Source organism: Centroberyx affinis, unplaced genomic scaffold (genome assembly GCF_046629955.1).
Source record: "Centroberyx affinis isolate AG114_WGS23_722 - 3 ecotype Tasmania unplaced genomic scaffold, CSIRO-AGI_Caff_v1 ptg002986l_1, whole genome shotgun sequence".
NCBI lineage: Eukaryota > Metazoa > Chordata > Actinopteri > Beryciformes > Berycidae > Centroberyx > Centroberyx affinis.
This window is the reverse complement of record NW_027281092.1, coordinates 63716-79830: the sequence shown is the minus strand read 5'-3', so window position 1 is coordinate 79830 and position 16115 is coordinate 63716. Positions and strand designations below refer to the sequence as shown.

At 40.8% G+C, this 16115-nt stretch overlaps 3 protein-coding genes across 4 annotated transcripts; 2 read left to right on the top strand and 1 right to left on the bottom strand.

Moving 5' to 3' along the window:
• Nucleotides 1-840: 840 nt before the first annotated feature.
• Nucleotides 841-4333, top strand: fgf8b (fibroblast growth factor 8b). Its single transcript, XM_071537157.1, has 5 exons — nucleotides 841-899; nucleotides 1010-1046; nucleotides 1725-1905; nucleotides 3675-3781; nucleotides 4037-4333. The coding sequence occupies exons 1-5, from the start codon at nucleotides 841-843 to the stop codon at nucleotides 4331-4333; spliced, it is 681 nt and encodes a 226-aa protein (XP_071393258.1).
• Nucleotides 4334-5949: 1616 nt separating this feature from the next.
• Nucleotides 5950-9545, bottom strand: dpcd (deleted in primary ciliary dyskinesia homolog (mouse)). The gene is made up of 6 exons (XM_071537162.1): nucleotides 9462-9545; nucleotides 8521-8601; nucleotides 8279-8403; nucleotides 7997-8130; nucleotides 7708-7810; nucleotides 5950-7339 (listed from the first exon to the last, which is right to left on the bottom strand). The coding sequence occupies exons 1-6, from the start codon at nucleotides 9523-9525 to the stop codon at nucleotides 7235-7237; spliced, it is 612 nt and encodes a 203-aa protein (XP_071393263.1). The 5' UTR covers nucleotides 9526-9545; the 3' UTR covers nucleotides 5950-7234.
• Nucleotides 9546-9755: 210 nt separating this feature from the next.
• poll (polymerase (DNA directed), lambda) lies at nucleotides 9756-15729 on the top strand. 2 transcript variants are annotated; one of them, XM_071537161.1, is made up of 9 exons: nucleotides 9756-9793; nucleotides 10012-10149; nucleotides 10342-10639; nucleotides 10961-11078; nucleotides 11284-11625; nucleotides 12391-12564; nucleotides 13313-13438; nucleotides 14298-14466; nucleotides 14984-15729. In XM_071537161.1, the coding sequence occupies exons 2-9, from the start codon at nucleotides 10035-10037 to the stop codon at nucleotides 15343-15345; spliced, it is 1704 nt and encodes a 567-aa protein (XP_071393262.1). In that variant the 5' UTR covers nucleotides 9756-9793; nucleotides 10012-10034; the 3' UTR covers nucleotides 15346-15729. The 2 variants fall into 2 exon arrangements, with proteins under 2 accessions (XP_071393262.1, XP_071393261.1); XM_071537160.1 differs by having other exon boundaries at nucleotides 13313-13441.
• Nucleotides 15730-16115: the final 386 nt, after the last annotated feature.

The following is a 16115-nucleotide window of genomic DNA, read 5'->3' as shown; positions in this document are numbered from 1 at the left end:
TGCTTAATTATAAACTCTTACCAATTGATAATTGCTGCGGTTGTGGATTTGTGTTTCTATGCAAATAAGTAGCACACTGTTTCTGCAAGTATTCAGTTTCAAATTGGCTCCAGCCTGAACGCTCCGCCTGCTCTCGCCGAGGATATTGACTTTCCCGCAAGTTAAAGTATTTAAATGTTGAGGGAGACAGATGCTGTATCTGGAGTAGAGGCAACCACAAGAAATACACGTGTGGGAGGAAGGTTGACGTTGGAGTTCTGCTATCCGGGCACTATCAGCATATCTTAGAGACAGTACCGTCATTGCTATAATTGCACAGAAAACAAATAAAGCTATGTTGGCACTCGTTTACTCCATTCAATTTTTTTCTATTTTCATCACTCATGTTGCCAAAATGTATGTGCATCTTGCCGCTGATGCGTAAAGATAATGATTCGTGCGTAAAGAAAATCCATCCACGCTCGTCACTGCACCGTTGTTGAAACTCAAAGGGGATTTATTTCAACTTAAAACGTTAATCAAGACCTTCACTGCTGAGCCGAGTGATTGACACAAGAAGGATTTGATGGAGGTCGTGAAACCACGTCGTCTGATGACAGCAACTCTTTCTCCGGACTTTCAGTTTGGATCGGCTCCGCGACGAGTTTAAATCTTCTGGACTTTTTATTGTCAAGCTATCAATGAGTGGATCCTACCTGGGACCCCGTCAGTTCTGGATCTCTCAATTGTCGGGACTATCACCTTCCATATGTAACAGGAGGGGGATAACGCTGAGTTGAAATTCCCATCAGGAGGAACTTTATTTCCAAGAGGCTCCAGCACTGAATCAGCGGAGTATTCATGAAGCAATATTTGACTTATTTCAAGATGAGGCTTAGAACATCAAGATTAGGTTATCTGTAAGTAAAGACATTTCAAGGAGACACGAATGTCAACATAATAGTTGTCTATGCAAGTTATTAAATATATAGGTTAGACGTTTTAAGTTTTTTTTTCTTTTTCCCCTTAGGTTACTTCAATTCACGGCGCTTTGCTTTTACGCACAGGTAACTCATATTTTCACTTCAGTAAAAGGCATTAATGTTTCATTACTCCTACAAATAGTTTCTTCATTAACTAAGTAAAACCTAACAAGTATTTAGGCTACATGCTTGGTGGCTTAGTCCACCGTCTCTACATCTGCAATAGGGTGCAATAACAATGAAAACATTTTACTATGAGTGCTATGGCAATTGGCAACAATTCAAACATCTTGAAAAGAGGTAAGCTGCAGCCTAAAAGGTAATTGTTAAAACATATGTGGATGGAGTATGGCTGAATTGAAAAAAAGAACTGTTAAGGGAAATAGTCCGGGGAGACAGGGGTGAAAGATCATCGCTGGTAAAAACAACCTATCAGAGGGATATGTCATCCCGAGTGAGGACAGCGGCCATCCAGGCATCTCCCCGAAAACGAACCACTTCCAGAGGGGATTTTTTTTTCTACAATAGCCATGCCTGATGCAAATTCACAAAAATCCGCTTTAAAAATAAATGCTTTCGTCTGAGTTTGATGAATGAAATAATATTAACTAAGTACAGGCGTTAGGCCAAGGCCTTGGCTGTTAAACTGGCAGGCTTAGACACAGCTGATTTTTTTTTAACTTGAAAATTAAAATTCAATTAGGCCTATATTTAAAAAATAGATAACATGTTTCATTATGTGTGCTTTGTACTGTCCGGCAGAACACTGTGCAGTCCCCTCCTAATTTCAAGCACCATGTGACCGAGCAGAGCCGGCTGTCGGACCGGACGAGCCGCAGGTTGACTCGCACCTACCAGCTGTACAGCCGGACCAGCGGCAAACACGTCCAGGTCCTGGGCAACAAGAGAGTCAACGCCAACGGAGACGACGGGGCAGTGCATGGTAAGAATAAAGCGACGAGCAAACCAGGACATGAGAAGTTGGAATAAGAGATAGGCTATGTGTGGTAAATGTTGTCTTAAAGAGAATTGACATCAATCCAAATTGTAGAAAGCATTATTCAGTGTCCATTTACACTGTTTGTTACACGGCTTATAGGACAAGCGGCAGGAGCAATTCGGCAGTTGTTAGCGCGCACAAAATATCAGGAAAAATACATTATAATTCATCCTAGTTTCACCTTTTTCAAATTTTCTGAAAAGCTTACCCTCTCTGAAGTGGCTACAAAAACTAATATGACTAATATGACTTCTATCCTCACAACCTTGAACCTTGCTCTTTTAATCGACGTTCGTTGCTGCATATGTAATGCGTTGCAGAAGTCAGCTGAACAAAGGTCCACATATGTTAATTCATTCAGGGAGAGCAGTTTTTATTGTCTCTTAAATAATGAAGCAACTTTATTTGAAGACTATGTTATGAACAAATCAATCAAAACCGATGACAGCTTGGGCCCACTGGCTTTACATTTCAGTGCTTTTGAACCCTGTGAAAATTGTAAAAAAAAAAAAAGAAACATTTTCACCTTGAAAAATCGAGAATTGTTTGAAATCAATGGCGCGGGACAGTGTTGAAAAGCAGTAGAAATTATGTCGTTTTTGGAAGCATTTAGGAAAATGTTTCAGCCAAGAGAAACAGTGGTAGCAATTGTAAACATCGTTTGTGGCAGCGACAGTGTTGCCTTCTTTTATGGCCTTATATGAAGATTATTTATTTCTTTAGTGTCTGGTGGTGTAAAATTATTTAGTATATGGACAAAGTGTGTGACACCTGTTATGATGGAATCTAGGCAAGGACTTTTTTTTTTACTTCTTGCAGGGAAAAACTGTCTTAAATTTAAAGGGAGCAAATTCCTGTCACCAAAGCATTTTGGTGTGTCTAGCCATCTTTCCACCACAGCTACCACCATCCATCCACCTCTCAATGCCGGCTGCCCGCTTTTTGGAGGGTCATTTTATGAGGAATTTTCATTGCTTTACAACTCAATGTATGACTCAATTTATAAGAGGCGGTGAAGTCAGCATCTTCACTTTATCCCTTTTCCTCTGGTCGCCTCTCCTGTGTGCTCTTTTGTCTTTTAAATTTCTCCTACACACATTCACACATGCAGGCACGCACAAACACGTACACACACATGTATGCACACACACACACACACACACACACACTCAGTCACACACACACTGCATAGGCTACACATCCTAAGTGGGTGTCACTCTTGTAACAGGCCCAGATCTAACCACTGCTCTGTGCTGGTGGCTGTGTCCCTGACCGCAGTATTCTCACTCTCTCCTTTATCCCCGGTCTGAACTGCATCACAGCACAGCATTTACAGCCATTCAATGACAATCGCACCGTGCAAAATCACTATCATTTGGTGCTATTTTGGAAGACTTGCATGCTTTGTTAAAAAAAACGGCTGCCGTGTCATAAAAGGGTTAAGAGAGGGTTTGTGTTTGTCATCTGTAATTCTGTTAAAGCCACTGGTCATGATAGCGCTCAGAACAAATTAACACAAAGACTAGTTAGTGCCCTTCATGATGACATGATGTAATTCCACTTTATTACAGTCTATTACAGTCAAAGTATAGCAGCTACTACTGTACAGGATGCATCCACACGGTGTAATTCGTCTCATAACATCATAATCTGTGTATATGCACCATCCCAGAACTGTCATCTCATTGTTTGTGTTTTGTGCGTCTATGCAGCTAAACTGGAAGTGGAGACAGACTCTTTTGGAAGTCGTATTCGTATTAAAGGGGCGAAGACAGGATACTACATATGTATGAACAAGAAGGGGAAGCTGATCGGCAAGGTAATTTGGAATTAATCGTTTTTTGGCTGCGTATGACTATACCAGCATTGTGAAAAGTTGTCTCTCTCTTCTAAATAGCAGCTTATGAACATTTGTTGAGACACGACTGAAGCCAGGTTAATTTGATTGTAAGACTTGCCTGAGCAGTGCTCTCAGGGTTTCATAGGTATTTAATTGTCTGGAAGTAAGGACAATATTTCCACATCCTGGGAATCATCCAAAATACCTCAACTTCTCCCCCCCTTCTCTTCCCAGCGGAAAGGCAGAGGCAAAGACTGCATCTTCACCGAGATTGTTCTGGAAAACAACTACACAGCGCTCCAGAACGCCAAGTACGAGGGCTGGTACATGGCTTTCACACGCAAGGGGCGTCCGAGGAAAGCCTCCAGGACCAAGCAGCACCAGAGAGAGGCCCACTTCATGAAGCGCCTACCCAGGGGGCACTTGTTGAGTGAGAGAAGACCGTTTGATGTTCTTCCTCTCCCTGTCCCCGTCCATCCTTTCAGCAAGAGGACTAAACATTCCCATCACCAACGCTCAGGGGGCCGCTGAGAAATGAAACCACTGAAGAAGAACTGTGGAGTGGGATAAACCAACAAGGAAGAACCACTATAGGAGGAAACAAGTGTTTCCCAGCAAAATTAACTTTTACCATCAAGTGGCCACCGCTACACTTTCTGCCCCACTGTGTGGACTCATTATGTAATGCTTTGTACTGGATTGTATCTAAACATTGACTATCTAATCTGCTAGTTATTTCCACGTCAGACAGGAGAATTTAGGGGAGATTTATTTCTTATTAAATCAGGGGACAATTAAAGTACTGAAGAGCTCAATGACATTGGATGAATGGACACTTTGGGTTAGAAATTAGCCGCCCAGCAACAAAGAATGTTTGGAAGAGAAATGAAAACACATGAACATAGACATGGCAGCTATCTGTGGATTACCTTGCGGTTGCAGCATCTATGAGTCTCAGTAGACATGCTATTTTGCCTTTAGGAGGCCATTTTGGTGCATTTTTTTAACCTGTTTTTCTACATATATGAATATATTTTTACTGTAAAAAATGTAAATTACTTTAAATGATGGAAATATTTATTGTAGAGTGTATATTAAAACCACTAAAGAATCAGTTAACAAGCTGCTTGGCTTTTCTCTTGGTTTTGGGATGGAAAGCTAGCATACATTGCTGGCTGCCCTCAAAAACTGTTGTTTTTTTTTCTTCTTCCTCTTCAAGCTGGAGACCCAGATAACTGAGGGGCAATATCTGTGACAGGCTACTGAATTCAATGTGCTCAGCAAGTGAGACTTGGGCCTGAATGGCCTGGGCTATGCATTAAAAGCGATGAGGTCAGCCCACCATTTTGGCCCAAACAAAGGTTACCACCATGTAGTTGCATTTCTCACGATCGCACACCGTAACCCTCTGATCAAATGGGCCCTTTGTGAAACCTCATATAAAAGGGCATGTTATACAATAGTGGGTTCGAATAATAACACGAGGAGGGGTCAGTTATCAAAAAGAAGCCAGTCACACAGGGAGGGGTAAGGGGTTGGAGGGGGTTTGCGGAGAGGGAGATGAGGGGTTGCAGAAAAAGCATCGGGGTCTGTGTGGCAAAATGTGGCATCGACTGAAAGAGGGGGAATGGCTGGGAAGAGGCATTCGGGAATGAAAGGGAGGCAGAAAAGAAACCCTCTTCCCAGAAGCAGTTGAGCATGACCATCAGAGGCCAAACGACAGGGGAGGAAGAAGACCCTGAACAGAAAGACTGGGCTGCTCTCACAATGCAGGAGCTGGATGTCCAATTTGTTAGTTGTTGTTTGCTGCAGTTGGAGCACTCAGCAGCAGGAATTTGTTTTGACAGTAGCCCGAGCTTTGAAGACTGTAAAGCAGCAAATAAAATCACTAAAACTGACTAGTCCCCCAGAATGTATGCTTGGTATTCAGTGAATCTGCTCAACAGCAAATATCTTCCACAACAGTTCTATTCATTTAGCATCAACTTAACTCTTCTACAAAAAACAAGCAAGCAAACAAACAAGTAAACATTTACTTATCGATCAAGAATCCATTAATGTATTTTTGTCTTTTGTCAGTAAACAAAATCCATCAAATCCATCATAAGAACTTGCAAAACAACAAGACTGAGCAGTTTCAAAATGTTTTGTTGTACTCCTGTTCTTTCCATCTGGAAGAACACAAAGCACAATAGTGAGAGAGACCTGTGGTTTTGTCTCTGCCTTTTGCACTTGCTCTCTGGGTTTGGACGAGTGGCAAAAAAATGCAAGGAATCACAAGGTTGAAACAATCTATATTTAAAAGGCATTGTTTCCTTTAAACAGCATTGTTCTTTTTTTATCCACCGTCTAACTATTTCTGACGGGACAGTGGGTTTTTTTTTTATTGACCTTGGTAAAGAAGTAGACAAATAAGCCATTGTGAAGCATGGATCTATACTTTTCTCCTTCAATACATCATGTTATATAATCACAAAAAGACTGCAAAACTAAAGGCGAGAAATGCCGATTTCATATTCTTGTCTGTTACCACTGACAGTCCTAGGTGTTTTTAAACAGGGTGTTTTTTGTTTTGTTATATATTCCAGATAGAGAATATTAAAGCCATTTGGAATGAAGTCGTGCAACAGTTGCATCTATTTCTAACTTGGGTGTATGCAGTATTTGTTGGAGGCCCCAAAGCCAGAGTGACCCCCCGGTGCACAGGACCGGCTCTGGGGAACAGTAAGACTAGCTAGCTAGCTGACCAAAGGTTTCAGTAATGGCTTTCAGGGTGGCCCGCTACATGCAAGGAACATAAGGGTATTCAGTTAACACAAATGGGACGTGCTGGTAACGGTGACCCCGTAACGAACAGGGATGAGGCATTGTGTGTTTTGAGTGTTTTACAAGGACATCAAGGAAGGGGGGTTGGGAGGTTATGTGACCCCCTTCACAACTGCTACCTACTAGGTTTGGTAGGTGGAGGACAACATGTAATGAGGAGCAAAAAGAGATACACTAGTTACGGAATTTCAGTCATCCTCAAATTAAAATTAAATTGTTAATTATCTGTGAAAGAAATCAAATATTTTGTGGAAGCACTCACAGTTCAACAACATAGTTAAATATATTTGAAAGAATACAAAACACAGAAGAACAAGTCTGTATTAAATATAGAACAAGTCTGTATTAAATATACAAGTCAGAACAAGTTACAACGCTCCTGTACCAATTCATCAACTCAAATAAACGGACCCTAATTAGCAAAACACAGTGAGAACCATTAAGCCATGGACAAGGCACTGAGCGGAGGTCTTCTTAATGAAGGGATTCAATAAAGAAAGAGACTAAATGAAAGCTCACATCCGACTGCATTGGAAAATGATGCCGTTCGGTTCTGCTTTGAATGCAGCGCGGTGTCGCTCGCTCCCTCTCTCCCACAGTCAGACTTCACTGGGTTTTGCAGTCGACGTCCCCTTCACTGGTCCCCTTCAGCTTCTTCAGCTCCCTCAGTAGCTCCTGCTCAAGGGTTAAGATCTCCTTGGGTTTCTTGTACTGGACAGGAGAAAAGAAAAGTAATTACTTCCACATTCTCCCCCTAGTCTCCCTAATGCACATCCTTTACTGTAATCATGTTTGGGATGGAGGAGGAGAACACGCAAAATAAGAAATTAAAAATCACAAAGAGACCAATTATGATAAATGCAAAAAAAGAGATATGTGTCAGATAATTTTGCCATTATTCAGACTGATTTGTTTAGATTCCTGCATTCAACAGTATATTATCCATGTGGTATATGAATTCATATCTAAGCATAAGCTATTTGAAGTTACAGTCAGTTCATTCATCAGACTTAGAGCATAAGATAACGCAGCATGAGAGATGCAGGCTGATGTATTTTCCATTGTTGTCCAGGACTTACACTGACGATTAAAGTGTTGTTGGCATGAGTGAAGCTGAGGGACGAACAGTCCAACAGCAGCTGGCTTCGGTCTAGGTCAGGAATACTGAACTTCTTATAATACCTGGAAAGACATGGAGAGGATGTCATGGGTTTATCACGCTATAGACCAATGTATTGTAAAGAGTGCCATCTATAGGGCAGACCCAAACACTACATGCAATAAATGAACAACTGTGCACAATAGTGGAAAGAAGGCCAAATATGTACGCAAACTATGTGGTAGAAGAAAAACGTATACAATACTTACTTTTTGTTTGAGGTTTTTATGATGCAGCATCTCTCAGAAGGCTCCACTGAAACACTGAAGACCTCTTTGGGGTAAGGAAGGTTGCGGATTCTCCACTGAAAACTAGTCTTTGTGTCTTTCCGCATGAATACAGGCTATGGAAACAAACAGCAAATCCATCTTATAGACACAGCGTTTACTAGCATTTCCTCCCTTTGATTCCTATTAGTGGAATCAAAGGGAGCTAAAAGCAACAAAAGTGCATATGAGAAAATGTTTTGGTTCACAGTCATTTTCACCCACATTGGAACAGTTCTCCTTGATCACCTCCGAATCCACAGAAGCAGCAGCGGCTGTGAGCGGCTCTCCAACCTCTACCTCCCATTGGCCCTGAGCTCCAAGTGCGCTTTTGCAAAGCCACTTTCGCACTGAAAGGCACCAAACAGTGAGGATACATAAATGTATCCCATGTATTGAAATTCAGAAAACAGTAGCTTATAGGTTTGCAGTGTAAAACTTAAACACGTCGCTCAGCTTGAGCTTACCAATGAGCTCATCTGTTTTCAAGTCATACTCCTCTGCCATTTGTTTTCCATCTGTAAAGAGGTAGTGGATCTTCCTTTTCCCTAGTGATGGAAGTTGGAAAGACATAGTCATGTAGAGAGGAACAAAACTAAACAACACAAGACATGTGTTTAGGTTTTAGCAACAAATAAACATACCAGTTAAAGTACTAGTCATGCGTTAAACATAACTGCTTTGAAGAAACAATGTATTTTTTCTCATACATCCCAAAACATTTTTTGATTATTGCAAGTGTAGAGTGTTTTGTCTGGATGAAAGATTTCATTTCAGGGTTCAGTGTCATGTGGGTAGAAATGCTAACAGTAACAGATAGATAGACAGATAGATCTCTCAAAATAAATGTGATACATTTTGAGACATATTTTATTCCTCATACCTTAACAAAAATATTATTATGAAGTATCATTGGGCAGTCAGTGCCCTCTTCTCAGGGAACATGAATGTTAAGTTGAAGACAGGTAATTTGATGTGGAACAGTTTAGTTAACCGTTTGCCTAAATATTCACAGAGCATAGGGATCTTATTTGGTTGAAAATTTCAAAATTTCAACTTGAAATTAGTTAAATAATTGAGAGGTTCGTGGTGTTTTATGTTCGTATCTCTTGTTTATGACCATTTTTAAGGAACTGCGGGATCGCGATACATTATAGAGGAACCTTTCAAAAAATAGGCAGATATGGTTTTTAATTTTCTATTTTCATTCAGAAAAATGAGTGTGTTAAACTAAAGGGCCGGTAGTTGGTACACTAGCTGGTTTTTGCCTGGCAACATCAATGTTAGCTGGAGAGCTACCCAAGTTGAAGACAACTAATAGGCAAATAACGATAACACACTAAATCTAACCAGTTGGCAAATGTAATTACTTCTGTAAGAACAACTAACAATTCTGTGTTGCACTCACCATCGTGGATCAAAGCAGTTTTCCTTGATGATTTTAGGAGATCAGCCCAGCATTGTACAGCCATGTTTCTGTTGCACAGAGCCACTTCCTGACTCAGTACGTAGCCACGGCAACCGAGGTCAATAGAAATAAATATGGAATGCTATAATTATTTACGATTTTAAATTATAAAACTATTTAAAAGGTTATTATTTGCATGGTATTTTATTTAGTTAGGCTCTGAGTATAGGTTTAAAAATATTGATGCAAATGTCTGAAAATTTAAAACCCAGGAATTGACCCGGAAGTCAAACATTTAACTTGCATTTGTGTTTTCTTTCATCTGAACAGGGGTAAGAAGGGATATGTTACTCTTTTAAAGATTATTCAGCTACAAATGTGTTTGTTATTAGCAAAAGTATGCGTAAAATAAAGTAGGATTCATATATGAGTTGAATGAAGATAATCGAAACACTACACGCACTGCTTTTTGGTGTCGGTAACGTTAGCGTCAGCTGAAGTTAGTTAGCTAACGCTAGCTCTGTTATCACAACATGGATTGGTTTTGCAGGGTTCCCCCCTTCATCAGACGACATGGAGCCTCGTCATGGGATCATGAAAGCTTTCCCCAAGGTTAAAAGAGCCAGAGTGCTGCAGGGAAAGGATGCACCTCCACTAAAGAAGAAATCTGATGAAGCTGGTGTCATAGGTTGGTATCCTGTGTGTGTGTGTGTGTGTGTGTGAGAGAGAGAGAGAGAGAGAGAATGGAAGATGAAGAAAAAGATAAAGATGTGTTTAAGAGATGAATAAAAATAGTTCACATCTAGACCCTGTGATACTGATCTTCCCAAAATACAACACAACATGTTTGCTCTTATCCTCTTCCTTTCTTTTGTCCCAGGCAACACTTTCAGCGGAGTCACAGTGTGCATCCTGCCTGCTGGAATAGGCAGCGCCAGATGTCAGATCTTCCAGAGACAAATCCAGCAGAATGGAGGACAGACTGAGAGTTCGCTGTGTGCCGGTGTCACTCATGTAGTTGTGGATGACAGTATGGACAGTGACAGGGCCATGCGCCTGCTGAAGGTGGATTGCATGCCCTCTGGAGTCCAGCTGGTGAAATGCACTTGGTTGAGCTCATGCATCACTGGGAAGCAACTGTTGGACGTAGCCGACTACAGCCTTCTTCGTCCGAATAGGTTAATGAGCTAATTGTACTTTTGTAGACAGCTAATGCAACTGATGTCGGTTAACTCATATTGTTTCCTTCAGTGTCTGACATGGACTTGTGCCTGTGAACCCAATGTAAACTTAACATTGTAACACCATTCTTTTCACTCACATTACAGAAAATCAATCAATGGTAAATGGGTAGCTACTTCTCACTTACACACCATATTTACCACTTAGAATGAATGTGAATGGTCTTGAGGAAAACCTTAGGTGGGATTGAGATGATGATATTATCTGAGAAAATTCAGTGTGTCATGAATCTCATCCTTTATGTTCTATCCCTTTAGGCACTCTGAAACACAACATGAAGATATTAAAGAAGACTTGCCCAGTGTCTGCCCTAGTACACAGACTATCATAGAGCCAGTGTTGGATCAAGCCAAACAAGAGGACACCTTAGAAATGGTAGGTTGATAGGTTATGTATAGTAAACAATAATTTACAGTGTTCTTATGTTATAGAGTTTTTGAGTCGCTCAGTCAGCAATCATACACTGCCAACATGGACAAGAGCTACAACATGAATACAGATCAACATATCAATTAATTCTGCGTATGTATGTTGGAATTTTCATTATTGTATGTAACACTTTAAAAAAAAATTGCTATAGCCTCAGACAGTCCCAGACAGCAAAGAGGACTTGAGAGAAGAAGACGGTGTCTCACAGAATGACTTGGAAGCTCTGATCAGTGGCCAGCACCCCAAAGAAGAGACTCCCGGCCCCAGCCTCGATCCCAGCGCGGACCCTGCCCACCAGCAGCCTGTGTCAAGGAAGTGGGTCTGTGCCCACTCCTCTCAGGCCAAAAGTAATAACTTCAACAAGCACATCACAGACAAACTAGAAGTGCTGGCCAAGGCCTACACTCACCAAGGGGACAAGTGGAGGGCGCTGGGCTACTCCAAGGCTGTCAACGCACTCAAGAGCTACCACAAGCCTATCACATCGTATCAGGTAGCGTAGAGCAGTTCAATTGAATATAATGTGGTTGGAAGCATTAATTATGTCTAGAACACTGTTAGCTGTTTGGTTATAGTAGTTGGTTATGGCAGGTTGCATGAGAATAAAGAATATAGATTTTTTTTCAATCCAATCCATTTTTTCACTTTCCATTAAAGTAGATGCCTTAAGGGGGCGGCCACTCTAGAGTGTTGTATTCATAAAAGTTAAAGCTGTTAAGCTATTTAAGAATTCACATATTCTTTATCAGGCCGTGGACAGATCAAGCTGCACTGTGAACATAAACAAGTTTCTCCTAAAATGGGGAAAAAGATAATCAAGATTCTTATCCCCTATTCCCCAAGAGGCTAACCTCTTCCCAGGCCGTCCCTGTAAATAAGAATTTGTTAAAATAAAGGTTAAATACAAATAAATCAACAAGATTTATGGTCCGCGGCTGTTCAACTGACAATAATAAGAGACATTTCATACTAGTCCTATCAGTTCAGAGTCAGAAAATATATGATGTATCCAAGTAATACTACAGTGGGTGCTGTCGGTCTCCTTTTCCATCGTCATTTGATTGTTAGTTAAAATGTCCGTCTGTCTCACACAACAGATTGGGGGTTTGGATAAACTCTTCTGTCTTGTCTCTGGCCATTGGAGACAGAAGTGGATTTTCAATATAAACTGAACTGTCTCAGGATATTAGGCTAACAGATGAATGCTGAAATTCCATTATATTCCTCTGTTATTGGGAACCTATTTCATTTGTTTCAGGAGGCTTGTCAGATCCCGGGAATTGGAAAGCGCATGGCCGACAAAATCGATGAGATCATGGAGAGCGGTCATCTGCGGAAGCTAGATCACATCGGGGAGGCTGTGCCAGTACTGGAGCTTTTCACTAATATCTGGGGTGCAGGAGCAAAGACTGCACAGCTGTGGTACCAACAGGTGAGACACACACACACACACACACACACACAAAATATTACAGATATGTTGTCACTTAGTGGCTTTGGAAGCTTGATGTTATTGCCTTACTTGCTGAAAGAGGAAGTGCAGAAGTTTTGAAACAGTAAACAAACAGAAGCAGAACAACAGTCTGTGTTATAAACTCCCATCAAGGTAAGAATGGCATGAGACCCATATGTGATGTCTGGTATTATCCTTCAACTTCACATCCAGTTTGGATTCTTAATTCAGCTAACAAGACAAGGCAGTGGCCATGAAAAGCCTTTTGCCAAAGCTCAGTATTCCTTCAAGTTACAAGATGCCCGTTGGTATCAAAAGATATGTCAGATAATAGAAAAACAGTCTTGAAGTTTTTTAATATGGAATCTAATGAGGATGTTGTTCCTCAGAGGGTATAATTTGTGTTATACATCGACTTTTAAATAAAAAGATACCTCAGCAGAAAGCATGGGATTTTCATTAAATTATGGGTTCTAGGGCTTTAAAGTATATTTCCAATTACATTCTAATTGGAAGGAGATCTGAAACAATTATTATTTAGCAACAAATGTCTCAATAATGAATAAAGGTGCTGAATAACAGTTCAGCTGTGAATTACTGGTATGAATTCCTAATTAAGGCAAGCTAGTAAGTAACTAAGGCAAGACTGAAAGGGGAACCATATGCCAAACATGCTGGTCAAGTCTTTTAAAAATGTCCTTTAAAGATTCATTTGTCTGTCTGTTAGGGATTCCGCACTTTGGAGGACATCCGCACAAAAGCCAACCTGAACAACATTCAGAAAATAGGACTCAAGCACTATGACGACCTTCTAGACCGGATGCCCAGAGAAGAAGCGGCTGCCATTGAGAAAGTGGTAATGCATCTCCATTTGTCACAGTGCCAACATTTAACATTCTAAACTAATTTTGTCACCTCTATTGCATTTAATTAAGTTTACATAGAGGTGAAATCTTTTTGAAAAAGATTCCCCCCCTTCTAACCTTCAAATAACAGAACTTTTGAGGCAAAGTGCTCGAGGTAGGAAAAAGCAGTTTGTGTCAGCTTTCCTTCACTGCATGGTGATGGGAAAACCAGACCGTATTCTCGCAAAGTAGAACATCCCAAAGGGGGAAAACTCGCTGCATCTTAAGTTAGCCAGATACCTGTTCACTCCAGAGCGTTGAGTACAACGCTAGTTGTTTTCATATAGTATTACTTGGATTTTCTTTTTCCTCCAGCGCTGCCAGATAGAAAGTGCACATAAGAAAGATGACTAAAGCATGTGTCCTTCCTCTGGCTTGTCAAAATAATATGTGGTGCTTTACCTAGCCTACCTCCCAGTCTCTGGCTAGGAAGAGGTAAATGCTTACTTGTTTGCCAGTGGGGGGCACACAGTAAATCTAGGAGAGCATACAAAGTAAACAGTGTGCTTTTCTGTTTTTGAGGAGTCAAAGATAAAAAAGCTTTCAATATCCTAGCTGGAAACATAATATTTTTGTAGTGAACTTGGTTTGTATGAGTTATTTTGCAATGTATTTATGTTCCTTCAGTTATGAATGGCAGTTATGAATGAAATTAGAATATAACGTATCATACAGGGCCGACCACAATATAGGAACAAAAGACTAATAATGCAGGTTATCTCTCTCTTAAAACAGATGGCTCTCTTTCTGTCTTCTATTCTGAAACACGTCTTATGTGGGTTTTTCTTTTCTTTTGGCCGTGTGCAGGTAAGAGAGGCGACCCAGTCCATAGACCCAGGCCTGCTGGCGATGGCATGTGGCTCCTACCGCCGGGGAAAAGCCACGTGTGGAGATGTTGATGTGCTCATATCTCACCCTGATGGCAAGTCCCACAAAGGGATCTTCAGCAAAGTGCTACAGACCCTCCATCAGAGAGGTAAGCTATATCATATTCTAGATATTAATTATTTTCTCATGTCTTATTCAAAGGCTAGTTTGCTATGGAGGTATATTTCCCCCAAAACAAATCGTACGTAAATTAAACATTGTGAAATGCTTCAAACGTAAAAAAAAAAAGTGATTTGAAAACCCAAATCACAATCTACTTGCGAATCGTGTTTTATGAGTGAGGATACAAACAGCCAAAAGTCTGAACATAAAAAAATGATGTCTAAACGTATAAACAGAGATGTAAAATTAGAACTGAAGGTGTACATAGTTATACGTAGTCGTGACATAAGGATTTCATTTGTAAACCATGGGTTACAATCCTGTTTATAGATTTACAGAACTGACTTGGTTTCCAAATTAATTTTTATGATTTAACCATTTTACAACATTCATTTTACACACAATTTGTTTTGGGGGGGAAATATAGCTCCATTGTTTTCCTTCACAGGTGTTATGAGACCAATCAAAACAAAGACTCACTGTTTCTCACTGTTTTCACACAGGGTTTTTGACTGACGACCTGGTGAGCCATGAGGATAATGGAGAGCAGAAGAAATACATGGGTGTGTGCCGCTTGCCAGGACCTGGCCACCGCCATCGCAGGCTTGACATCATTGTGGTGCCCTACAACGAGTTCGCCTGCGCTCTCATGTATTTCACCGGGTCGGCACACTTCAACCGCTCAATGAGGGCGATGGCAAAAACAAAACGCATGAGCTTATCAGAGCATTCGCTCAACAAGGATGTGTTGCGTCAAGGTAGTACGAAGGTGTACGGTGGCACTCCACTTCCTACACCTGCAGAGAAGGACGTTTTTAACCTTTTAGGCATACCATTCAGGGAACCTCATGAAAGGGACTGGTGATGATTTGCTGTCACTATCACAACGGCTTGAATGTTTTTATACAAATATGATGATCATGATCATGATGATGACGATGATGACAATGGCAACTGTAATTATACTTGAACATCCAATATTGTCAAGGATATCTTACTGCACACCACAACCCTGCTTGACTTGACTGATTATTTCATTCTGTATAAGAAAAACATTTTGATATAGGAGCTGCTTGGTGTCATTTATATAAGATGAGTAATGATAGTAATAAACACTATTATATGATGGCACATCCCTTTGTTTGTCTTCCCTCAATCATCAGTACCCTGTACCAATTTATTAGTGATTGCATGTCAGGTCAGGTGCAAGGTCTGGACTGGTCATGAGACAATGTTGTGTTAAGCTTCAGCATGAACTGAGATGGCTATCCTGATAATAAGCAGACTAAAAGGCACATGTAAAATTTCATATGGCTGTATAACTTTTGCCTCTCTTCCAGCTCTTCTACCATTCTCTATTGTATACAATATAACAAAGCAGAATACCATAATACCAAGTAAAAGGTTTGAAATATGACCCTGGGTAGAGCTGAGTGACTCTTTTCTGAACATGTGAGCGTGTTGTGTTCACATTAAATACGGGCTGGAGAAAAGACGTCCGGCAAGATACAAGGCCTCGCACTGGAGACGCACCGATCTGTGATTGGGCAACCTGTCTTCAGCTGGCCTGAGTTGTCCAATCACAGATCAGTCCGCAAAACGAGTGGTGGTCAACGCAACTCAACACCCATCACG